This window comes from Theropithecus gelada, chromosome 9 (assembly GCF_003255815.1).
Source record: "Theropithecus gelada isolate Dixy chromosome 9, Tgel_1.0, whole genome shotgun sequence".
NCBI classification, from domain to species: domain Eukaryota; kingdom Metazoa; phylum Chordata; class Mammalia; order Primates; family Cercopithecidae; genus Theropithecus; species Theropithecus gelada.
Window position 1 is genome coordinate 5,962,063 of NC_037677.1, and position 26,557 is coordinate 5,988,619.

At 44.3% G+C, this 26,557-nt stretch overlaps 1 protein-coding gene across 4 annotated transcripts in view; it reads right to left on the minus strand.

Moving 5' to 3' along the window:
• IL2RA (interleukin 2 receptor subunit alpha) overlaps positions 1–22,459 on the minus strand; it is a 52,681-nt gene extending 30,222 nt beyond the window's left edge. For 3 of the 4 annotated variants that reach the window (XM_025397031.1, XM_025397030.1, XM_025397028.1), the window contains exon 1: positions 22,180–22,459. In XM_025397031.1, the coding sequence (XP_025252816.1) occupies positions 22,180–22,243 (64 nt within the window). In that variant the 5' untranslated portion in view covers positions 22,244–22,459. The remainder of the gene's footprint in view (positions 1–22,179) is intronic. The other variant, XM_025397029.1, reaches the window with a different exon arrangement.
• Positions 22,460–26,557: the final 4,098 nt, after the last annotated feature.

Sequence of the window (26,557 nt, forward strand, 5' to 3'; positions counted from 1 at the left end):
TTCTTTCTTTCTTTCTTTCTTTCTTTCTTTCTTTCTTTTCTTTCTTTCTTTCTTTCTTTCTTTCTCAGACAGAGGTTAACTCTGTTACCCAGACTGGAATGCAGTGGCACCATGTCGGCTCACTGCAACCTCCGCCTCCCAGGTTCAACCGATTCTCCTGCCTCAGCCTCCTGAGTAGCTGAGATTACAGGCACCCACCACCACACCCAGCTAATTTTTGTATTTTTAGCAGAGATGGGGTTTCACCTTATTAGCCAGGCTGGTCTTAAACTCCTGACCTCAGATGATCCGCCTGTCTCGGCCTCCCAAAGTGCTGGGATTACAGGTGTGAGCCACCGCACCCGCCCCATTTGCTCTTTTTTCTATGGTTATCTCTCTAAGGTGAATTCCCCCACTATGCACTGTGCCCCCCGCCAGTTACCCTCTCTCTGAGGGTCTCACCGGGTCCCCTCCGCAACTGATGAGCATCCCAGGTACTTAAAGGTCCTCCCAGCAATCAGTCCTCTTTTCCTCACAAGTCAATACCTCCTGAGAGTCGTGTGCCTCACTGTTTCTACTTCCGCTCGAACCACTCATCCCATGACCTTCTGGTGCGTCTTCTGCTTCCACTGGAACTATTTTTACAAAGTGCACCAAGAAGCTCCTAGTGGCCAAGTCCAGTAGTGTTCATTCTCCTCAAAATTTGACTTTTCCTGCCTAAAATTTCATTTTTGGTATCATAAGAATCACAATCTCCTGGTTCCTCATCTCTTTGGCTTTCTTTCTCTGAATGCTCATTTAATTTGCATCTTTGCTCATTTAACCTACATCTTAAAAATGCCTGAATCCCAGCACTTCAGGAGGCCAAGGCGGGTGGATCACCTGAGGTCAGGAGTTCAAGACCAGCTTGGTCAACATGGTGAAACCCCATCTCTACTAAAAATACAAAACATTAGTCGGGCGTGGTGGTGGGTGCCTGTAATCCCAGCTACTTGGGAGGCTGAGGCAGGAGAATGGCTTGAACCCTGGAGGCAGAGGATGCAGTGAGCCGAGATCACACCACTGCACTCCAGCCTGGGCAACAACGTTACAGACGCCCACCACCAAGCTCGGGTAATTTTTGCGTTTTTAGTAGAGGTGGAGTTTCACCGTGTTGGCCAGGATGGTCTCGATCTCTTGACCTCATGATCCACCCACCTTGGCCTCCCAAAGTGCTGGGATTACAGGCGTGAGCCACCAAACCCAGCCGACTTTCTAAGCTGAAAAACAATACTTAAAATGTTAATTGATTAAGCTTGATTGTGTCAGAATGAGGAAATAGAGTTTCTTTTGAATTCATATTCTAAGAACTATTTATGAGAACACTGTATTCGGTTGTTTCCTGTCACCTATATTCACAATAATAGATTATAACGGATTTCAATCTACTGAAGCATGGTCGGTTCTCCAGTTGCTATCAACCAAATCACCATGGTTGAATTTGAATACTTCCAGTGATTTTTGGTTGTTGTTGGCTGCCCACACCACCTATTATTTATTTAAACTATCCTATACACAAATACACTTTTATATACAATTACAAATTTTTTCTTAGCCATCATTAAATCAAACCTAAATTTGTGATATATGGTATTGTCTTAGTTGTTCGCTTTGCCTTTTGTCTCTCTTTTCCTAAATCTACCTTTTCTTCCCCAAAGACACTCAAAGACTTAGTGGCATCTTTGGGTTTTTCTCACTCCAATTGACTTTAAAAGAACCCTCATTATTAGTGATCTGATAAAACTGGTAACATAGATAAGGCATACAATTGTTAGAAAAAAGAAGACAAAAATAATCATTCTATGTGAGGAATTTAATTAAGTACTTAGAAAACCCAAGACAGTTAAAGTATTAGAACTATTAAGAGTTTGATAAGATGGCCAGTTAGAAAATTCATTTATAAAATTCAACATTTTTTATATATCAGCAATAACCAATCCAAAAATATAATGGAAAATGACATTTTTTAACAGTTGCCAATCCTTAGTTGCCAGAAATGTGCTAAGTTCTGAACAGAAGATCATAGAACTGGGAGAGATGTTAATTAACTGTGGACTTTTAACATCAAGAGTACTTTGAGAACTTAAAGGGTGAGTTAATTCTAAAAGTAGAATTAAAACATATAATATGCAAACTAGTAGAAGGAAAAGAGAAAATAAAGGAAACTCAATCAACTTAATAGAAGACAAGAAAGGATAAATATAACAGTAAAAGAAAAATAATGGTTAATAAAAGTTCAAAGTAAAATAGCTTAAATAATCCAAATGTAGTACAATAAATATAAATGGATTAAGTTTGCTTGTAAAAGACAGAGATATTCCGACTTAGGGGGAAGAATTTTCCCCCAAGTCCTGCACAAGGTCTATTTTTGTTATTTCAAAAGACAGCTTTAAAATATAGTGACATGTGAAGATTGAACTAAAGGGCTGGAAAATACATTATATGCAGATATTTAGCAACCAAAAGAAAGCTCAATAGCTACAATAACATAGAAGAAACTAAACCAAAAATGTATTTTCACAGATAAAAATCATTATGGAAGTTATAATAATTTTGACCCTGTATACACTCAACAATACATATTGTTGATAAGGTAGCCAGATATAAGAAAGCTCCATAGCTACGATAACATAAGAGAAACTAGACCAAAAAAGCATTTTCACAAATAAAAATTATTCTAGAAGTTATGGTAATCTTGAACATGTATACACTCAACAATACATATGGTTAAGGTGAAGAATTACAAAAAGAAATTAATTCTACAGTCAAACTGGAGAATGTTAACACATTTGCACCTGATTCTAGCAATGTATTAAGAAAAAAAAATTCTGATCAGTCAGAATTTATTCCAGCAATAGTGAATGGTTTAACGTTGGAAAATCTCTCGATGTACTTAAGTACTTTTACGGTATAAAGGGAGAAAACCTACATGATCATTTTAATAGAAGAAGAAGAGCATCTAATGATGATGAAAAGAATATCCATTATCGATTAAAAGAAAAAAAATTTTTAGATAGTAGAAATAGAAGGAAACTTCTTTAACCAATAAATGGTAGACACTGAAATCTTACAGAAAATGACATGTACCTGATACCTTAAAAGCTTTCTATTTAATGGTGGAAACCATATAATTCCTGCTTTTATTCTATACTGTATTGAACACCCCAGCTAATGCAATGGAACAAGCAAAAGAAATCAGAGGAATAAGAAGTGGATAAGAAAAAATAAAATTGTCGTTTATAAATAATAATATCTACCTAGAAAATCCAAGAATCTATAATTATCCAAAGACTTAGTATCCATAATACATAAGGAAGACTTACAAATCGATAAGTAAAAAGCCAACAACCCAATAAAAATAGGGACAAAGGATATGAGCAAGGAGGCCACAGAGATGACCAAAAAAACATATGAAAGCATGCTTAATATCACCAGGTATCACTGAAACTTAAGATAGTAATGAGACTTTATTTTATATTATCAGATTGGCAAAAAAATGTTAAAATTTCCCAGTGGTAAGTGATGATGAGGAATATGTGAGGAATTCAGGAAATTTTATAAATTGCTAATGAGGATTGTAAATTAGCATAGCAATTTCAATGAGAAAATTTTAAATACAGCAGTAAAATTGAAGCTGGATCAGTGATTTCACTTCTAGGTATATTCCTAGAGAAATTCTTGCATATGTGCACACATTCAAGGCTGTTTATCAGAGCATTGCTTGTAATAGGGAAAAAGCAGACACAGTCTAATTGTCTATCAAAAGAAGGTTAGATTAATAAACTCAGCATTAGCAATAACTGTATTATTATACAATGTAATAATGTACAGTTGTTAAAAAGAATAAACATCAAGAACGAATCTCAAAAACAGTGTTGAGTGAAAAAAGCAAAGTTGCAAAAAGAAACAGTATATTATGCATTTACGTATAAAATAAAAAACAAACCAGTAGTGTATATTGCATCAGGAGATACAACCCAGGTTCAAGAGAGCAATTACTGGAGGGGAAGAATGGGATTGGGTTGGACAGAGAGGGAGCTCCACTATATCCATAGCATGTATTTATTTGTTTTTGTTTGTGTTTGTTTTGTTTTTCGAGATGGAATCTTTCTCTGTCACCCAGGCTGGAGTGCAATGCCGAGATCTGGGCTCACTGCAACCTCTGCCTCCCAGGTTCAAGTGATTTTCCTGCCTCAGTCCCCTGAGAAACTGGGATTACAGGTGTCTGCACCACGTCAGGCTAATTTTTTGTATTTTTGATAGAGATGGGGTTTCACTATGTTGACCAGGCTAGTCTTGAACTCCTGACCTCAGGTGATCTACCTGCCTCAGCCTCCCAAAGTGTTGGGATTACAGGCATGAGCCATCATGCACGACAAGAGCATGTATTTAAAATGAACAAAAAGGACATGAAACAACCAAGGTAAACTGTAAACATTTACTGAATCCTGATGGTGGGCACATGATGGTTATATTAATCTTCATGTTTTTCTGTATTGTTTGAAATTTTAATAATTTTTAAATATTTATAGAACAAATAGGTTCTTCTTGCCAACCTCCCAAATGTTGATTCTTTACCAAAGCTTCTTCCAAAGGAAGTGATTAGTTCAGGGTCTTTTCCTTCTGTCTGTGGATGTGGAAATTTATCAGAGAAAGAAATCCCCCTCTCCCCCAACTCAGTGGCAAGTCCACAGCCGGAAAGTCTAACTCCCAATTTTATTTATTAAGTCAATCATCCAAATCACCTCTCAGTCCTCAGCAGCTGAATTCAATACAATGATTAAGCCTCGAGCGTCTTCCTAGAGAAGGTGGTAGTGATGCAGGACAAGCGAGACCCAGGGTGGGGCTTAGCCCGCAAGGGTCCTTGGCTTTACCCAAGAAGGAATTCAGGGGCAAGCCAGTGGTAGAATGAAAGAAAATAGCTTTATTGAAGTGACGATGTTATAGTTCCTGCTGTGCTACAGCTCCGTGACTGCTTCTGCAGAGCAGGGCAACCACATAGGCAGAGAGTGGGAGGTCAGGGCAGTTCTGCATTCATATTTATATCTGCTTTTAATTACATGCAGTTTAAGGGGCAGTTTGTGCAGAAATTTCTAGGGAAGGGGTAGTAACTTTTGGGTCATCTGGTCAGTGCTATGGAAAGGAGCAGGAATGCCTGGGTGTTGCCATGGCAATGGTAAACTGACATGGCACACTCATGGGTGTTCTTATGGAAAGCTGCTTCTGCCCCAATCCTGTTTTTGCTAGTCCTCAATTTGGTCCGGTGTCAGAGCTCTGCCTCCAGAGTTGAGTCCCACCTTCTACCTCAGTAGGAGGATTTTTAAATGGCATGATTACAGAGATATAAAATTTATGTATGCATGTGACCAGAGGAAAAAATAAGAGAATCCAAAATATAAGTGGTAGTATTGGGACTTCACCTACCACTCCCTCTCCACCCATTCTTTTGGCTGGATCAGCACCCAAGAGCAGAGCACAAACCTTGGGCCATGGTAGTTTCTGAATGAGTACTTGAGTGTGTTCGCATTAGCATTGGTGCTGTTACCCATTGATTGGTTCATTCAAACAAACATTCCCCTTCCTTGTTTCATTCAGCAAGCACAAATGTTGAAGGAAATGTGGGAGAAGTAAAGTGTCTGTTTCAGGGCTTGGGGGATTTAAGGAAGTTGCTGTCATCAAAGAAAAGTTGCCTGATTCCCTGGGGAAAGGAGAAGAAGGCCGTGTGCTTCAAGGAGGAGACCTTTGCTTCAAGGAGATCTCCAGGCACTTGAGCACATCTCTGTAGTAATTAGCACAGAAGCACTGTAGTTATTTGCTATCTGACCCACAGTTTCTGAGGCCTGGTTGACTGGGTCAAATAGTCAGAGTTTCCGCAACCCTAAAATGAGTAACTCACAGGGTAAGACCCTTTTGGAGAACGACTGTGCCTTACTCAACACTTGTTAAACAACAACAACACAACGATGGGGTGGTGGGGTGGAGGGATCTAGTTATTTTCTCTTTACTTAGAAGGGAAAAAAGAAGCAGGAAACCAAAAATACCCCTACAAGCAGCTGCCGCTAAACCATCACATTTTGGGACCTCAAATGCTTCCGCAAATGAAACATTGGGCGCCGGTTATTTTCTAATCCTGGGAGTCTTCTCGGTCGACAACAGGTTTCCGGGCATGAAAGAGTTAACCACAAGCTCACCACAGAATGTCAACCTGATTAAAATAAAAGTTATCAGATTTAAAAGGGGGAAGTAGAAACAGACTCTTTTTCTTTCTCTGAAATCTAAAAGCAGTTTTTCCTCAAATCTTTAAAACCAATTTCTTGGGATGGAGTCATATTTTTAGTAGAAATATGCTAAATCGGTGACTCCCGCCCACAGTCTTTTCTGCAAGGAGAGAGACTCTTCTGAGAAACTGGAGCGAGGAGCTGAGGAAATTTTCAACTCAACGGAATTTCCCCTGAGAGTGTAAAGAAAGACAGAATAAGTAAGTATAACTTACTTACAGGTAGAAACTTAAGGAGGAAACAGAAAAGAAGGAAAAATAAAAAGTCATCAAAAACGATGGCAACCTCCGAAGTCATGATGCTAAGTGTTTCTCCTGGGAACCACAGCCCAGTTGGTGTCAAGTGAAGGCTGGTCCTGTTGACACAAATCCTAATTGTGTCAGGCAGGCCAAGCCCACATGTCCAGAACCCAGAGTTCTGGTCAGGGGTTCCCAGCAGCCAGGCTCACTCTGCCCTGCTCCTCAGCCATCTCCCAGGGGGCACTGTTGTACCCCTTTTCCTTCCTGCTCTCAAGAATTCACACTCAGTTTTACACAAGACACACATTGCGTATACTGTGTGTTGTTGACAGGGATCATGCCCTTTCACAGAGAATGACAATCCAAATGTGGAAACACATTTGGGAGAAAACACATTTGGGAGAAAACCATGGGAAGTGGGAAGCACTGATTGAGGTTCTGGGGTCTTGGGGCCTTCAGATACTACCATGATCTGCTAGTCTACTGTGATTTTGCTTAAGAAGGATTCAGTAGAGACAGACGGCATCATGAAAGTATCAAATCCACATGTTCACAGATGCTACCCCAGACATCAGGGAAGACAATGACATTTCAGGCACTGTGGGACTGGTGGAGTGGACAGCATAGAACAGAGAGGTTAAAGTTGTAGGTTACATGGTACCAAAAGCCCATGCCTGTGCTCCAGGGACTGGCCTCAGACACATAAATGCAACCTCACGGCTTTTGCTGAGTTCAGTCTTTGTATTCAGCTGTGGGTGGGTCAAAAGGCCTGTCTGCTGACCCAGCCCTCTCCTGGAGCCATGCTGAGAGGAAGCACAGGCTGCATTTCTTCAGAGTTCCTTTAAAGTATTGGTTCTCAACTATTCCTGCCTTAACACAAATTCTTAGTCAACACACAACATTTGATCTCTGATAGTTTCAGTAGGTGGGTTCTATTCTTTTCAACAAATACCTAGGGTTAGTGGGGGTGAGCATTCACACTGGGCTTCTTAGAGAGCTGAATTCCAAGGTGGCCATGTTTCCTAAGGACATGGGAACTTAAGATGCAGGCGGGGATCCCATGTCCTATTGGAAGGTTCAAAGGCTTCCTCAGCACAGTGCTGAGATCCTGCTTTTTACTCGGGTGTAGGACAAGTAGTTATTAAGCCACAGAATGTTAGGACTGAAAGGGACAAAGACCCTCTCCATCTCTCTGCATGCTTGCATGGAGAACATGTATACATTATCCAAGGACTCTCAAATCACTGCATGTCCTGCGCATGCCCTAGCCCTGAGGAGGGGCTGAACCCTTGCCGATGTGCAGAAGGGGTTAATCAGACCATGTGGACACAGCTAGCCCAAGGAACAATCCCCATGCCAACAGCATTCCATTCTGACCTCATACCATGTGCACAGCACCTGATGCTGGTGGTGTCAGGAGTGTGGCCTGTCCCACACTCAGAAGGCAGGATGAACATAGAGGAAATACTGGGATGGCAAAGGCTGGTTGTCACCTGGGGGCCTCAGAAGCCACAGCACCAGAGGAAGGCTCAGGAGTCAGCCCACTCCAAAGCTCTTACTGCCTGTAGCATGCACCCTGCATCCTGCACCCTGTGCCTCTGGGCCACCAAGAACGGCAATCACATCAGCTGAGATGCAACACACTGCATGCTGAGCACACAGCAGAGCTCACACGCAGAAATGTTCTTGGCTGCCCTGACACCAATGAAGGAGCTTATCATGAATATGAAGGATAATTAACATACCTATTATTTTATTAGACATCATAATTCAAATATAATAAAGTATATAAATATAATATAAATATATCATAAATGAAATATATAAAATACCATCTTATGAAATTATCTTATATGATAATAAAATAATAACTATACAGATATATAATAAACAATATATGTTATATAAAATACTATAGTATACTCATTAATATAATTAGTATATTATATGATAAAATATATATAATAAAAGACATCATACACTAATAGAGTATAATAGTCAATATAATTAAAATTAATACTTATGCAATAATTAATTATGAGATGATGTGTTCTTCTCATCTCCATTCTATAGAGGCAGGAACTAAGGCACAGAGAGGCCCAGGGACTTGCCCAGAGCCACACAGCCCCTCGGTGGTGGAGCTAGGACTTGGACCCAGGCAGCCTGACAAGCGTGTGCTCTTACGCACGAGTGTCCGCCTGTCCTCCCGCCTGCCCTCCCTCATGTGCTGGCTGCATCCTGCTCCTGTGGCCCTGACCGTCAACTGCCCTTGTCATGTGTCTGTCTCGCATCACAGGAAGGCTGTCATGGGAATCCTGGGATGCGTGGTGATGAGTAAGCAAGAAGAGGGGTTGCTGGCGTTAAGAGATTTTAGAAGTTGGAATTGCCAAAAATTGAGGCTGGATTAGGTGCATGGAGGACAGAAAGGAAGAAACAAGAATTTTGCCCAGATTTCCTGGGCAATGGGGAAGATGGGGTGCCATTCACTGAAATAGCAAGGAGAGGAGAAAGAGTAGGTTCCGGGGAGGGAGGACAGTTCTGGATGTGTAGACTGAGCAGCTTGTGAGGCATCCACATGGAAAGGTCCAAGGGAAGGGCCTTTGGCCATGCAGACTACAAGTCCAGCAAGTCACATTTAGTGAGCACCTACTGTGCTCTGGTCACTCTAGACAGGCTAGCTTATGTAGCCTTCCAGCACCCAGCAGGGTCTGTGTTATTCCCATTTCATACGAACAGAAGCTGAGGCCCACCGAGGTTAAAAACCTGCCCTCATGGACTTCCATGGAGGCTACTCAATGCCCTACAGGTTTGCCTTTCTGCTTCCCTTCATTCTTTACATAGACCAGTGCTTTCTCTTCTCCCTTCATTCTTCACATAAACCCAGTGCTGTCTCTCCAAAGTACAAGCCACGCCCTGACTGAGACCCCTCTGGGATGTTCTGTTCCTTCCAGGACACAGTTTAAGCCCAGTGACATGGCGAGGCTGCAAGACACAGCTCATGCCCAGCTTCAAAATCTCTGCTTCCACCATGTGTCTGAGCTCTCCTGCCATACGGGACTCTGTGTGGCTCTTGGAGCTCACCACGTGTTTTGTCTTGGGCTTTGGTCATTGTATTACTCAGGGTTCTCCAGAGAGACAGAACCAATAGGATGTATGCAGAAAAATAAGAGAATATTTATACGGGAATTGGCTCACTCAATTATGGAGGCTGTGAAGTCCCACGAGATGCCAGCTGCAGCTGGACAACTGGGAAAGCTGGTGGTGTGGCTCAGTCTAAGACTGAATGTCTGAGGACCAGAGGGGCCCTGCTGTAAGTCCCAGAGTCCAAAAGCTGGAGAACCAGGAGTGCCAGTGTCCAAGAGCAGAAGACACATGTCCCAACTTGAAGGGAGAGAACGCAACCTTCCTCTGCTTTCTTGTTCTATTCTGGTCCTCCATGGTTGGATGATCCCCACCACACTGGTGAGGGTGATTTTTCTTTACTTAGTCTACCAACAAGAAATTTACCCAGTCTATTCAATTCAAACGCTAGTGTCTCCTGGAAATACCCTCACAGACACACCCAGAGAGAAGGTTTAGCCAGCTCTCTGGGCATCCTTAGCCCATGCAAGTTGACACATTAAAATTAACCATCATGCTCATGCCACACTTCCTAATGCATTTCCGCCTTCTCGACTCCTGCTTTCTCTGAAGAGCTCCCATTGGCTGTCATCTTTCTCTAGAAAGCCTCCGGGACCCTTCCCCTGTCTGTGCTTCGTGGCATTTCTCTGCAGTCCCAGACTTAGCTCCCTTTTCTTTCCGCGGCACTCACCCTACTGTATCCATCTCACTCCTATCATCTTGCTAGTGCCTGCACAGAATGGCACGCAAAGATTTTCGTAAAGGAAAGTAGAAATTCACAAGTTCAAGCTAGGATTTGAATTCAAGTCTGTCAACTTTCCAAATTCATAAGACTTTTCCATTCTCTCAAGATGCTTTTCTGGTTGGGAAAAATTCCAGTAGGCAGACAAGACAGGGAAGATTATTCCAGAAAGGGAAGAGGGTGTTCCCGGGAGTCCAGCTTTGAAATCACAAATGAGGTGGTTCCCTTTGAAGGACAGGAGGAGACCTACTGGCCAAGATGTGCTATGTGCTGAGGGAACAGTCTTGGCGGGAGAGCGTGTTGTGTGCCAGGCAGAGGAGGTGGCAAAGTGCCCCTGATGCAATGGAAATGACTGGAGCTCTTGCAGCGGAAAGGGCATCATGACAGGTGCTTTCAGGGGAGATCAACTTGGGGATGAATAACAGGGTGACTGAAAACCAGAGCTTCAGGGCCTGCCTAGGAAGCCCAGGAGATTAACGGTGCCTGTTGACAGCTTGCTTCCTATGTCAGGCCTGAACGCATGGGTTCTGCTCAGATCTACTGGCTCTTTGCTTTCTTGGGCGAGTGAATTACTGCCTCATGGTCTCAGTTTTCTCATCTGTAAAATGGAAATGGTAGCAGGGCATGGTGGCTCAAGCCTGTAATCCCTGCACTTTGGGAGGCTGAGACTGGTGGATCAATTGAGGTCAGGAGTTTGAGACCAGCCTGGCCAACATGGTGAAATGCTGTCTCTACTAAAAATACAAAAATTAGCCAGCCATGGTGGTGGGCGCCTGTAATCCCAGCTACTTGGGAGGCTGAGGCATAAGAATCTCTTGAACCTGGGAGGCGGAAGTTGCAGTGAGCTGAAATCACGCCACTGCACTCCGGCCCGGGCAACTCTGTCTCAAAAAATGGGGATAGGGGGGAATGGGGCTAACAGTCCCCATCTCCTAGGGTGGTTGTGAGGAATCTGTGAGATGACAGAAGCAGTGCACGCGGCAAGGCCTGTCTGGCCTGCGAGTGCTCAGAGCTGGGATCCCAGTGCAGGACGAGGAGGAGGAGGACGGGTGCCCTGGTTACAGGTCCTCTTGCACTGGATTGAAAACGAGGCCAGAGAAGCAGAGCTTGAGAGACGCTGGGAGAGGGAAAGTGAAACTGAAGGTCCAGTGGGTGAAAGGTAGTGAAAGCCCGAAGTGCAGTAAACCAGGGATCAATATCTCCAGCCGAAAGTCTCACCGTGTGGTCTCAGCGCCACCTGGGCGTCAGTGAGATGTCTGGAGAAACGGCCCGTTTATTCTGAAACCCCCCTCCAACTTTTTTTTTTTGTAATTGTTTGTTTTGCTTTCCATTTAAAATAAGGAGTTTTCTCCTTTACAGAAGTTCTTTTTGTTCTAAATCAGGCTTTAAGCAGAGGTGCCACCACAAGGACAGGAAGCAGAGACCACACCGGTACTCAGCTGTGTTGCAGGCTTTGCCTGGTTTCATCGTCGGGGAAGCCACCAGGCCTGCCCCCAGCCAGTGAGATGTCACGCATGCAGCTTGGTGTCATCCCCAAAACTCCCGGGAAACTCTCAGGGCGCCGGGGCAGGAAGAGGCTGACGTCAACTTAAATGCCGGGGACTTCAAACGAAACTTTTAGAAATGATTCCTTTGCCCTTTACTTGGTAACATAATAAACTGATCTTTCTCTGAAAAGATGGGCCAATTTGCTTCAAGGGGCTCATTTCATGAGGAGAAAATACACACACATATATATTTCTTTTCTTTTTCTTTTTTTTTTTTTGAGACGGAGTTTCACTCTGTCACCCAGGCTGGAGTGCAGTGGCTCCATCTCGGCTCACTGCAACCTCCGCCTCCAGGTTCAAAGGATGCTCCTGCCTCAGCCTCCAAAGTAGCTGGGATTACAGGCATGCAGCACTACAGCTGGCTAACTTTTGTATTTTTAGTAGAGACAGGGTTTCACCATGTTGGCCAGGCTGGTCTTGAACTCCTGACCTCAGGTGATCCACCAGCCTCAGCCTCCCAAAGTGCTGGGATTACAGACGTGAGCCATCATGCCCAGCTATATATATATATATAATTTTTTAAAGAAACATTGCTGCTTTGCTACAAAGTATATAATCATGTAAACGGGACTAATACGATTCCTTCCTTCCTCCCTTCCTTGGAGGGGTCACAGACTTTTAAGATTGGGGAACGGTTCACATGCATGTGCGTGGGGCAGTTGGTCAGAGCTGTCTATGAGAAAGGTGCTTCTAGAATACTTGGGCAATGTGAGGTGGCAAACAGGTTGTTATTAAAGGAATTGAAATACTCTCGCTTGAAATGTTCCCATTTTCTCTGTAAAGGAATTTCTTGAGCAAAGGAAAACTCCACATCCTCTGTCTACCTGAAGTTCAAAATTAGTGGCGTTTGGTTTTGATAATTTTAGTAGTTGATGACAAAACAGTGCTCTCTGCTGTCCTCTCTGTCACATCTAACAGGACGTGAATGAGGCAGTCCCTGATGTGAGCTGTGCTGGGTTTTGCAGGAGTAATGAACATCAATCTGCGTGTTCCATCGACTCCTTTGAACTTGATCTCAGCACTTAGCCTGGGTCATAATTGTCTGTGCGGAGGTCAAAGACGGGCTCTTATTCATCTCTGTGTCTCAAACCTGTGCCTGACACACAGCAGTTCCTCAGTGAACATTTGCTGAATTAATGAATGAACAAAGGAATGAGCAAACCAGTAGCCAGCAGTCCTGCCACACAAGAGGTTGTTTCTGATCGCCCTGATTCTCCCGCTTCCTCCTGTACCCGCAACCCATCTGCTGCCCCTACTGCTGTAGCAACAACTTCTCTCTGAAAACCTTCCGAAGGGAGAAAAGGCGCCCCTCTCACGCCTCAGAGGCACACACCTATCCTTGCCTTTGTTTTTTTATTGCTGAGAGTACAGAAAGCAGAAGCTTCTGAAGGAGGTATCTATTTTGGTCCCAAACAGAAAAGAGTGGGTGATTCTGTGGGCAGAGGTGGCAATTCCTGAATGTGGTGTGGTGACTCACGCCCGGAGGTGCTCAGAATTTCCTCTGTTTTGTGGCTGCTGGGGCAGGTGCGACAGTGCCGCTTTCTCCAAAGATGCCCCAAGCTGCTCTGGGGGTAGAAGGAGGGCTGCAGGGAACATCAGAACCCAGAGAACCCAGACCCCAAGGACCAGATGGGCCTTAAGCCATCCTGCAGGAGGCCGGCTGCTCCAGCAGGTTGAGGAGTGCCACACAGCTCTGTGGGTACCGCCTCACTGAATGTACCTGGGGCTGAAGGAGCAGTGGGCATTATTCATAGCGTATTACTTCACCTTTGTAAAAACCAAAAATAACTTCCCTGCTCACATGGCACCTTCGTCTTTGACCTTTAGCAGCAGTTTAGACAGGAGGAAAAAGGCAGGCTCTGGAATGAGACCGCCTGTTTCCAATCCTAGCCCCTTCCTTGTTGGGCTACATTGGGCAACCCATTTAACCACTGTAAGCCTCAGTTCGCCAGGCATAAAATAAAACGGAGATGATCATATGACCTACTATATTTTGGGAATTAACTGAAGTAATACTATGTCTGAACGTAATACCTGAAAGATAGCATTTAGGCAATGGGTATTCACTGTCGTGGTTCTAGCTAGTGTTCAAATGTTTTCTGGAACAAAGCTTGAAGCAAATAAGCCCAGAAAGAAACATAGCTCTCAGTCTCAGAGTTGGTGCATGGCCGGCCTGAACTAGCCATCTGTTTCCCGGTCTACAGCTTTGCTCACTTTGTTACCAAAGGAAATCAGGGTCTGTTGGAGACTGTCCTATTTTCCACACTCTTTAGAATAAAGAAACCAATGGCTTCAATACAACTTCCTTATTTAAAATTAATTATCATTTTGAAAAATAGAGGTGGGGTCTCACTATGTTGCCCAGGCTGGTCTCGAACTCCTGGGCTCAAGGGATCCTCCCCTCTTGGCACCTCAAAGTGCTGGGATTACAGGAATGAGCCCCTGCACCCGGCTGCAGCTTCCTTTTTATTCTTTTAAAACATTGCTCTTTCTTCTCCTTTTGGGAAAAACGACTCAATTGCTGCTAGTCCAATTGCATCAGCTTGTTCTTGCACTGCATACAGCGTGGGAGGGAAAAGCCTGGGAAAGGGGGGGACATGGGCCAGCGAGCTCGTCTGGCCACACCTTCTACCATGGGGCAAGCCCCTTCGCTGGCACAGGATGTGAATACTCCTGATCCGTATCTTGCCCCTTCCTTCCTCCCGTTCCTCTTCCTCCCAGCACAGTGACCTTCCGGTCAACTCCACCCATGCCACCCACACTTTGTTGCCTTGGAGTTTCCAGCCACCTGAACCCCTCCTGTAAGCAGGATCTGGGTGGAGGGCTGCAGGCAGAACTGCTGGTCAAGAACCCCTGGGGAACTGGTTAGGTCTGGGAGTGGGAGAATGGGCTATCAGGACAAAACCCCTGGGACTCCAGCCTTGTGGTGTGCACGTGGCTCAGGCTGGGTCAGGGAAAAAATGTGGAGGTAGGGAAACAAGGCTCAGGAACTCTTTGGCTGCCGTCCAGGGTCATGTGGTGCTGGCAATAAGTGATCAGTGACTCATTGCACCAAGGACATCTGCTGGGGACCAATGACACCTGTAGACACTGCAGGGTTGAAGTTGGGTGAGAAGCACTCACATGCTGTCTGTCTGACCAAAAGTATTCATTTTTGTCCAAGAATCTGAGACTCCTTTTGCTTGGCACACACACCCAAAACTGCATGTATGTTGAAATATGGCTCATTATGTAGTTGTCCTGGCAAACGCCTCATCTCTCTAATTGGTCAGCTCACTACTGATGGAACATGGTCCATGTATATGACTCCAGCAACATCACTAGAAAATACCATCCTCCAGCCCTCTCCTGATATTCAGAACCGCCATTCAGAGCCAGGAGGTCCCAGGGCCACCTTCTCTGAGAATTTTTTTTCTGGTTCTCCAGGTAGCATGTCACTCTCCCTATTCTGATCATTTATGACATTCTTTGCAATATTTGATCTTTCCCAGATTGGTTTTCCCTTTTTCTAATTTTTTTTTAAGAGACAGAGTCTCACTATGTTGCCCAGGCTGGTTTTGAACTCCTGGGCTCACGTGATCCTCCTGCCTTGGTCTCCCAAAGTGCGGGGATTACAGGCGTGAGCTATCATGCTCAGCCTATTTTCTCGTTTCACTCGCAAGTTCTGTGTGGGTAGAAGCAATGCCTATTTCTTCTCTGACATGATAGCCCTGTTACTCAAAATGGGGTTACTCAAAATGCACCAACAACATAGGCCTCCTGTGAAATCTGTTTACACCAGAATCTTAGGCGCTAACCCCTAACCTCCCGAGTCAGAATTTGCTCCATGACAAGATCCCTGAATGATTTCTGAATACATTAAAAGCTGAGAAGTACTGCTTGAGCACACCTGTTCCTAGTGAATCAGACCAACCATGAAAGTCATTATTCCATCTCTCTAATTTGGTGAGTTTCAATCCTAAGTGCAATTTGGAAGTATACAAGGAACTGAAGAGAAGGTATTGTGATGTTCAGTTCTGTTCCCCAGAGAGTCCACTTAATTCATCTTAATTAGTCTCAGACATCACTTTTTAAAGCATCCTGGATGCACACTAACGTACAGCTGGCGTTTTGAACAATTACTTTCCACACATTTCCCAATGGGAACTGTGTTTCTTTTTGACAGAAGCAAACCCCAGAGTTGCCTTGAGATCAGTCAAAAACTGGAGTAATCTTAGAGTGGAAAATACCTAAAATTTCTAGAGACAATTATATTATTGTTTTCCCCTAAATTAGTGAGTTACTTGAGCATATGGTGGGGGATTCAGTGGGGGCTATCGGCAAACACTGTTGGCTGACTTCAGGATGGGAGCCACTCAGCAGAAGTTTTGTCTCCCGTGTTAAACTGTGAGCACAAGAGGACAAGAGCTGGAACTTTCTTCATCTCTGTAATCCTTATGCATGAATGGATGGATGAAGGAATACCACTGAGAATTCATGTACAGATTGCAGATGTCCAGGGAATATTGAACTGAAATTTAAGAGGGCTGGATTCAAGTTCAGCTTCTATGTGAACTCTTTCAGTGAAGAAGGTCTTATCATTTTTAGAAGTAATCAACTGAATTAAGATTCTCTTTTCCGCTGGGTACACTGGCTCATGCCTATAATCCCAGCACTTTGGGAGGCCCATGCAGGTGGATGACTTGAGGTTCAGAGTTCAAGACCAGCCTATGTAACATAGCAAAAACCCCATCTCTACTAAAATTACAAAAAATGAGCCAGGCATGGTGGTGTACACCTGTAATCCCAGCTACTCAAGAGACAGAGGCAGGAGAATCGCTTGAACCCAGGAGGTGAAGGTTGCAGTGAGCTGAGATTGCACCACTGCACTCTAGCCTGGGTGACAGAGTGAGACTGTCCAAATAAAAAAAGATTTCCTTTTCTCTTCTCTCAGGGAACGGCCTGGAATAGAGAAGAGAGACGGGTTCCAACTCATGTAAAACTTCTCCAATGGGAGACAAGGACATTGTTTGAGGGGAAAATTCCTACACAAGCAAACAAACAGCAGAGGATACCGCCCTCCCCCCCTGCGCCCCGTCCAGGGTAGGAGCACAGTGGATCACCTGCAGCCTGTGTCTTGTGGCCTCTGTCCCTGGAATTTCACTGATGGAAATGTACCAGTCCCTCAGGACTCCTTTCCCATGTCACCCTCATGAAGCCTTCTCTGATAGCCCCACGCTCAGTAGATCTTACCACATATGACTCGTGTTACTATGATTATATACATGCCTTTCTCCTCACCAGCTTACGACTCTCTTAAGGATCAGGACTATGTCTTGCTCATTTTTACATTTCCTGTAGTATTGAAAGGGGGCATAAAAGGTATTGGATAGATTTTGAGAATTGAGTGAGTGGAGTTTTTGCCTTGACACCTGCAGCTGCAGCAATGACAAAAGCAATGGGTCATGCTGGCTGCCAGGCAGTACTTCTTCAGAGCTGGAAATAACCCACAAGGAGACATCAGGCTTTGGTGCATTGACACACTACAGTCGCTCAACCCTGACCCTGCCAGTATGTCTTCATTTGGGAAACTTTTTCATCCCAAAGTTCCCCAGCTTGAAAATGCCTTTTAAGCAGAGCTTATTTTATTTCCTTTCTGGAATTCTTGACATAGAGTGAAGGAACTGGAAGGGAGTTTCAAGATCCCTGGGTGACCTCCTCATTTTACAGAGAGAAATCTGTCAAAAACTCACGCCCTCCCGGTGTCCTCTCCTCAGTGCTTTGGCCCACTTTCTGATTCCTGCACGGTTTATCTTCCTGCTAATTCTATTCCCTGTGACCTCAGGCAACATGCCTCATTTCCTAGGGAATTCTCTCGTTATCTGTAAAGTTTCTGCTCATCCTTGGGCAAGAAGAGGGGCGGGGAAGGAGCAGGAACAGCCACTACATTGAGGGACTGCCTGCCTTGATGGTGCCCATAGCTAGCAGAGGAATGACTCCAACAAAAAAAAATCACAAAGAGTACTGGGCGTGGTGGCTCATGCCTGTAATCCCAGCACTTTGGGAGGCCGAGGCGGGCAGATCATCTGAGGTCAGGAGTTCGAGACCAGCCTGGCCAATTTGGTCAAACCCCGTCTCTACTAAAAATACAAAAATGAGCCAGGCGTGGTGGCACATGCTTGTAATCCCAGCTACTTGGGGAGGCTGAGGCAGGAGGATCGCTTGAACCCGGGAGGCAGAGGTTGTAGCGAGCCAATATCTCGCCACTGCACTCTAGCCTGCGCGACAGAGTGAGACCCTGTCTCAAAAAGAAAAAAAAAAAAAAAAAAAAACACAAAGAAGTATTCAGAATACCCAAGCCTTTAGGCAAAAACCAGTCTAGGAATACTTCTCTATCAGGGGAGTGGGATGGAGGAGTTATAGAGCCCACCAACCATTCTATATTAGCACCTCTAACTGACGCATTCGTGAAACTCATTCTTTTGGTGCAGAATTGGGAAGTCAATTTTTTTCTTTTTCAATTCTCCCATCTAAAATGAAGCATACGCCCAGGTGATTTATCAAACTGTCTGTTTAAGGCATGCTGTTTTAAGGAAAGTAGCAACTGTCTCATGAAGCACTCCCAATGTTTAGGAAAAGCCCTTCCAGCCTCAAGGCATGTCTTGAAGATGAATGAAGAAGTAACAGTAGCAATAATACTTTGGGATCTCAAGAAGTTGAAAGATTAAATGTGAAGGGTTAAACATTTTGTGTTTGACTGACAAAGGCGAAGATGGGAAATTCCATTGTGGGCAGTTGTCTTTACAAGAAGGGATAATTACACAAACACATGATCTCAATGGGTTTCCGCACTGTTTTTTTAAAGAATTATTTTTGAGTCTAGAGGATAAAGATTTGATCACAGAATTCCTAGAATGAAAGAAAGATGATCAAGGGACACATAAGCTCTCAGAATTTCCACAGTTCTGAGAAAGGTGCCTTCAATAACGTGCCATATTGGTAATACCAGGAGAATTTTCTTTCTGACCACATCCCAGGGCCCAGTAATATAGAGACTAAAAACACTCAAGTTGACTAATACGTCCTCATAAACCCTTGCCATGTTAAATGGTGGCTTTGGAAATTTTCAGAATGAAAATCTGCCCTTATGAATCAGCTAGAAATTGCATCTGTTGACAGTCTGATTTCATTAGAGAACTCTCACCCTGAGGAATTAAAAAGTCTGATTTGTTTCAAGACTGGGTTCCTCTTGGAGAAAAAAAGTCTGTGATGAAATGGTTTCTTACCCTGGAGTGAGGCCAGAGAATTCCTGTTGATTCCAGAAACTCGACCCATGTCATTGTCTTTGGCCACTGGGTCCTCGTTTGCCTCGTGATTGGACAATTTTAAGAGCCTCGTGACCTGTCTGTGTGCACCTGATCTCCCTCCACTCTATGCCAACCTCATCTCCATAAAGCTCTGACCCTGTTTGCAATAAACAGAAACAGAACAATCCAGGGAGACCAGGTTCAAACCCTGGCACTGTCACTGCCTGTGCGAGTCTGAGTTTTGGGTTCTTCTTCATCTACGGGTTCATGACATCCATACTGCAAAGTGGCTAGGAAGATTACAATAAGACACACATCTGGCACATAGAAGTTACTTTCTAAATGGTAGTTTTAAATTTTCTTGTAGTTCTTTATCGCCTACTAAGTGAAGTTAAGAAGTTATAACTAGGAGAATTCTCTTTCTGACCACATCCCAGGGCCCAGTAATATAGAGACTAAAAATGCCTAATGCCTTAGATGATTCATTTTACCTCGTCCTAACTTTCCAGTTTGAATTTCCCATATCCCCACCCTCCCTGTCCAGGGTAGGAGCACAGTGGACCACCTGCTGCTCCCTAAGGCGCTCCTATGTTTTGGTTTATAGGGGCCTCTCTCCCTGGAATCTCATTGATGGAAATTTACTGGTCCCTTGGGGCTCCCTTTACATGTCACCCTCATGAAGCCTTCTCTGATAGCCCCACGCTCCGTATATCTTACCACTCTCTGACTGGTATTACAGTATTTATATCTATGCTTTTCTCCTCCTCACCTGGTTATAAATTGCTTAAGTGTCAGGGCGATGTCTTGCTCATTTTTGTATTCCCTATAGTGTTGAGAGGCAGATGGTGTATGGATAGATGTTGAGAATGGTGTGAAAGAGTCCTTATGGGACTCTACTTCCCCTCCTCCCACCAAGACCACTCAGACCCTTGGATAAGTCACCAATGGCTAGAAATAACACGAGTTTACTTGAAATGTGTCTTCCAGAGGCAGAGCATGATTAATTGTCAAGATTTTGCTGTTCTTGGCTTGGACTGAGTTAGCAAAGACCCTGTGGACATAGAAATCACATTGAAAACCTTCCTAAAAGTATACCCTTTTTATAAGAATGACACAATGGACTCTGAGGACTCAGGGGAAAGGGTGGGAGGTGGGTGAGGGATAAGAGACTATGCATTGGGTACAGCATACGTGCTTCGGTGGTGGGTGCACCAAAATCTCACAAATCACCACTAAAAAATGTATTCATGTAACCAAACACCACCTGTCCTCCAAAAACCTATTAAAATAAAAAATATAGGCCAGGCATGGTGGCTCACTCCAAAAACCTATTAAAATAAAAAATATAGGCCAGGCATGGTGGCTCACACCTGTAATCCCAGCACTTTGGGAGGCTGTGGCCGGTGGACCACAAGGTCAGGAGTTTGAGACCAGCCTGACCAACATGGTGAAACCCCATCTCTACCAAAAATACAAAAATTAGCTGGTCATGGTTGCACACGCCTGTAATCCCAGCTACTCGGGAGGCTGAGGCAGGAGAATTGCTTGAGCCCATGAGGAGGAGGTTGCAGTGAGCTGAGATCATGCCACTGCACTCCAGCCTGGGTGACAGAGCGACATTCCATCTCAAAAAATAAAAATAAAATGAAAAATATATAATAAGTAAATAAAATGTCCTCTTTAAAGACATTCCTACATCTGGGCCAGCACACAGCCCAGCATGACTTGGCCACTTCCCCTAAACAAGCAAGCAGACTCCTTAAATGCATCATCATGTTTCATTTCTTAATAAATTATTTCTGCAGCCAGTTGGCATTCTACTTGTTGTCATTGTAGACTTTCAAAAAAAACTATGAACTTTCTTATCTGTCTTCCTGAGTAAGCAAAGGGAAGACATTATTAGAAAATTCACACTCAATTAGGAAGAGTGGTTTGAGGTAGAAGTTGGTGGTTTTTTATTTCTTTTAAAAAAAAGTCTTGGCCAGGCACGGTGGTTCATGCCTGTAATACCAGCACTATGGGAGGCCAAGGTGAGTGGATCTCTTGAGCCCAGGAGTTCAAGACCAGCTTGGGCAACACGGCAAAATCCCATCTCTACAAAAAAATAAATTAACCAGGTGTGGTAGCTTGTGCCTATAGTCCCAGCTACTCAGGAGGCTGAGGTGGGAGGATCGCTAAGCCTGGGAGGCGAAGGTTGCAGTAAGCCAATATCGTGCCACTGCACTCCAGTCTGGCTGACAGAGACAGTGTCAAAAAAAAAATTTGAGAAAATCCATTTCAAAGAAGGAATGAAATTTAAAATTTGCATATATAAACACATTTACACATACATATGTGTATATATAGTATTATGAGAAGTAGTAATGTTCTAAAAGTGAGTATGCCTATTTTTAAAAATTTCTGTAACGTTGCACTTGTTAGGAAATTCCTAGGTATTATTTCCTGAGGCAGTAAAAGCAATGAATACAACCTTGAAGCTAAACTTTTCTGAGACCTTAAATTATCCCAGTGTTTGATATATGAGTACTGATGTCTCCAGCAAATTAACCTGAACTTAAAGAGCTTCCTGATAGCTTCTTAGCTGGGGGGTGGGAGTGCAGAGAAGAAAGGAAATTCACTGAAGAATAAAAGATAATTTCTTGAGGAACCTGCTCATCAGGGCCCTGTTAACATCCAAGTATCCCAAATATCATGCCACACCATTCTTCCCAGAATTAATCGTCAAGGACTGAGGACAGGAGAACCTAATGCTATTTCAGGCTCTCTTGACGGACGAAGGAACACTGAGGCATAAACTGGGGTCCCCGTGGGTCACAGGCAAGAGGTGGAACCCAAGATTCAACTCTCTTCTTGGAACCATCTACCTGGGGACTCCCTCTGGCTCTGTGGCTGGGGAGAAGGAGGCCCATCAGCCTTCCTGGAATTCTGGGGGCACCCACAGGCCCTTACCTGCCTGGCAGCCAGGCACCGTGATGAACGTGAGCAGTCCCCACATGAGCAGGTATGGATCCATCTTCCTGGCCCTTGGGACCTGCCGGGACAGTGAAGAGGTCTTTCTCTGCAGAAGGCCCAGTTGCCGTCAGCCTCTTTTTGGCATCGCGCTGGAGGATGAGGGATGGGAAGATCGGTCCGCCTGGACTGTCACCCTTGTGGGTCCATCCAGTCTCTATCGGAGTCAGGAGTTGCTCTCTTTAAGTATTGGGCTGGTGTGTTCAGCCAGGAAACTGCCTAGCACTCTCTTCTCTCATCTCAAATATAGGAAGTGTTTTTTTTTTTTTTTTTTTTGATGACAATATAGTTTGCGGTAATTTTTCAAACCAGGTTTTTTTTTTCAAGTTCAATTGCTGGAGGTGTGGGCTGGGGTTGATGAGAAGGATTGAACTTCATTTATGAATCCTTTCTTCGGCTACACCCATAAAAGGAAAGGGAGATTCCCCTGCCGTTGAAGGTAGGGTGAGCAAGCACTTCTTGGCAGTGGTCTCACCCAGCACTTCGTAAGCTGAGTCCTCCCCCAGGGCTGTAACGTCCTGAGGAGTCAGCAGGGACCACCGGGATGAAGGAGCAAAGTCCTGCCAAGATTCTGATCAGGCAGCCTCCAATATTCAAATAACGGAGACGGATGCAGCGAACTGATGGGTCCTGAGAATTCATAAATAATTCCCCAAGACTTACAACCTGTACTAGCCATCATGATTTCACCACGGTTCCCTGGGCTTCGGAAAGTGCACTGTCATTTTATAAGGTGTTTTGCTTCCAGATTTGTCTTTCTCTTAAAGGATCATGCAAAAAGTGGGCTTTGGTTTTAAACTTTGGAATTTTTTGTAAAATTCAGTCTCGCTTATTTATTGATCAGAGCTCCCTTCTGATTATTGTGAAATGGTTGACTGTGTTTTGCTCCCTGGAAATTTGTCTAAGACTTAAAGCCATTGCATAGTTAGAGCAAAATACAATTTTTTAAATACTAGAAAGCAATCAAAGATAGTAACAAAAAGAAAACCATCCGGGCAAGCAAAGGAATTCATGGTCCCAAAATGCATCATGTCGGCTGGGCCCGGTGGCTCATGCCTGTAATCCCAGCACTTTGGGAGACTGAGGTGGGTGGATCACCTGAGGTCAGAAGTTCGAGACCAGCCTGGATGACATGGTGAAACCACTGTCTCTACTAAAAAAAAAAAAAAATACAAAAATTAGCCAGGTGCAGTGGCATATGCCTGTAATTCTAGCACTTTGAGAATGATCTGCCTACCAAGGCAGGCAGATCACCTGAGGTCGGGAGTTTGAGACCAGTCTGGCCAACATGGCGAAGCCCCGTTTCTATTAAAAATACAAAAATTAGGCGGGCGTGGTGGCGGGCGCCTGTAATCCCAGCTACTTGGGAGGCTGAGACAAAAGAATTGCTGGAACCCAGGAGGTGGAGGCTGCAATGAGCTGAGATCGCGCCACTGCACTCCAGCCTGGGTGACAGAGTGAGACTTCTGTCTCAAAAAATTTATCCAAATGTGACAAGATTCTCTTAAATTCCGCAGCAGGTATAACTTCCTCTCTAGGAACGCTTCTCACTGTGCGGGCGACTGCTTCAGTAGAAATTCCTAGTATTCCCACCAAAGTCAAGCTCCTTTCTTCTTGGGCGTGGAACTAGAATGAACTTCCTGCCTCTCCTGGAAAATAGCTTATGCTTTAAGTAGTTAATGGATTGTCATTATAAAATATTTAAATTTATGCTAATGTCTTTGTCGTTGTTGCTGTTGTTGGAGAGCAATGGCGTGATCTCGGCTCACTGCAACCTCTGCCTGCCGGGTTCAAGCGATTCTCCTGCCTCAGCCTCCTGAGTAGCTGGGATTACAGGCACTTGACACCACACCCGGCTAGTTTTTGTATTTTTCGTAGAGATGGGGTTTCACCATGTTGGTCAGGCTGGTCTCAAACTCCTGACCTTAGGTGATTCACCCACCTCAGCCTCCCAAAATGCCGGGATTACAGGCTTGAGCCACCATGCCTGGCGATGACAAGATTTTTTAAAGGCCACATCACAAAGCCCCCACAATTTTTCTGATAAATAAGAGGCCCAAGTCTTGGTTCTGAGATGGACCATGGTGAAACAAGTCATTGAACTGGCTCTTCTGGCTCACCTTGCAGATGAACGCTCTGTCGTCGTTTGCTGACACTGAGGTTTCCAGTTGATGCTGCATGGCACGATGCAGTGATGTGAGAGGAAGTGAGGGGGGAGTGCAAAAGCAGACCCATTTTGTCATGAATTGCCCAAGATCTCATACTGAAGCTATGGCAAAGCTTCTGCCCTTAATGAGTTTACAGGTGAAATGGAAAGACACTTGAGGGTCTCTTCCTCCAGGAGGCCTTTTCCACTCCTTTCTGCTCCATCATAACACCTGCCGTGCCGCATTGCAATTCACTATTTATATCTCTTTCTTTCTTCTAGTTGCTGTTAATCTTGTTTGGGATTAAAAACTCTTTTTTTACAATGTAAGTTCCAGGATACATGTGCAGAACGTGCAGGTTTGTTATATAGGTACACGTGTGCCATGGTGGTCTGGTGCAGCTACTCACCTGTCCTCTAAAGTTCCCTCCCCTCACACTCCACTCCCACCCTGCAGCAGGCCCTGGTGTGTGATGTTCCCCTCCCTGTGTCCATGTGTTCTCATTGTTCAACGCCCACTTATGAGTGAGAACATGTGGCGTTTGGTTTTCTGTTCCTATGTTAGTTTGCTGAGGATAATGGCTTCCAGCTTCATCGATGTCCCTGCCAAGGACATGATCTCATTCCTTTTTATGGCTGCCTAGTATTCCATGATGTATATGTACCACATTTTCTTTATCTAGTCTCATTGATGGGCATCTCAGTTGGTTCCATTTTGCTATTGTAAATAGTGCCGCAATAAACAGGGTGCATGTGACTTTATAGTAGAATGATTTCTATTCCTTTGGATATATACCCACTGATGGGATTGCTGGGTCAAATGGTATTTCTGATTCTAGATGCTTGAGGAATTGCTGTACTGTCTTCCACAATGGTAAAAACTCTTCTCTTAATTTGATAGAACCTTTGGTTTCTCTCCTTGGAAAAAATGCACATCCGCACATACTCTGGATAAATCCATAGGAAGTTTCAGGAGCATGATGGGCACTTTGTTTTGTTTTGCTCTGTTTTGTTCGAGACAGGGTTTCTGGGGTGCAGTGTTGCCCTCTCGACTCACTGCAGCCTCTACCTCCTTCACTCAAGTGGTCCTCCCACTTCAGCCTCTCAAGTAACTGGGTCCACAGGCACGCACCACCAGGCCTGGCTAATTGTTTTCTAAGTTTTGTAGAGACGGGGTTTTGCCATGTTGCCCAGGCTGGTCTCAGACTCCTGGACTCAAGCGATCCTCCCACCTCAGCCCTGCAGGTCCCTGGGATTACAAGTGTGAGCCACCGCACCCAATGGTAGTGGGCAATCTGAACTTCAAAGGTCCAAGGATCTTAGGTTAAGGTGTCAAACTGTGGGCCTCTAGAGGATAGCCCTATGTCCACTTTATCTGTGAACTTACGTCACCTAACACAGTGCATAGCACATATGGGTATCCAACCACTATGTATGAAGCCACATGTGCATACAAACATAATTAGCATATACTAAAGCAGTTTCAGACAAATTCTTTGTGAGGCAAATTCAAAGTTTTGTTTCAAACCTGCTGCAAGGAGGTAATTTCCAATAAGTCCAGTTCAAAGATTTCTTTCCTACTAGAGGGCTTTTTTGTTTTTTGTTTGTTTGTTTGTTTGTTTGGGGAAAGGCGTGTAGATAACGTTAGTAGATTAAGTTCAAGTTCAAGAAAGGAACATTTGGTTAAAGGTAACTAAGTTCATCCAGGGACAGCCGGTCAACAGCGCAAGCCGAGTCTCACTTCATCAGGAAATTGCTCAATTCTATTATCAGAAATGCTTGGTACTTCCCAGAAGAAACTGCTCATCACAGCGGACAACACATTTCTGACCCAGACTGCCTTCCCTTAGGTTTAAGACCACTTTCTTTCTAGACGTACAGTGGGGCGAATACTAGTGATTATGATAAGAAGAGCAATTGAAATTTAGGAGGGAAAAGTTGCTGAGCTGACATGATCAGGAATGGCCCACGTGTTGCCCTTGAAGGATGGATACGGCCTTGGTAGATGGTTCCCGAAGAAGCAGTGTGGTCCATAGTTAACCAGAAGTAGAATGGGGTAGAAGCTAAGGGCAGAAATGTCAGCTGAATTCAGGGTCAAGTGGACCTCGAAAAACAGAATAAGATCTATAGACTTCAACCACTGAAGCTGTCTAACCCGGGCGAAACACAGCC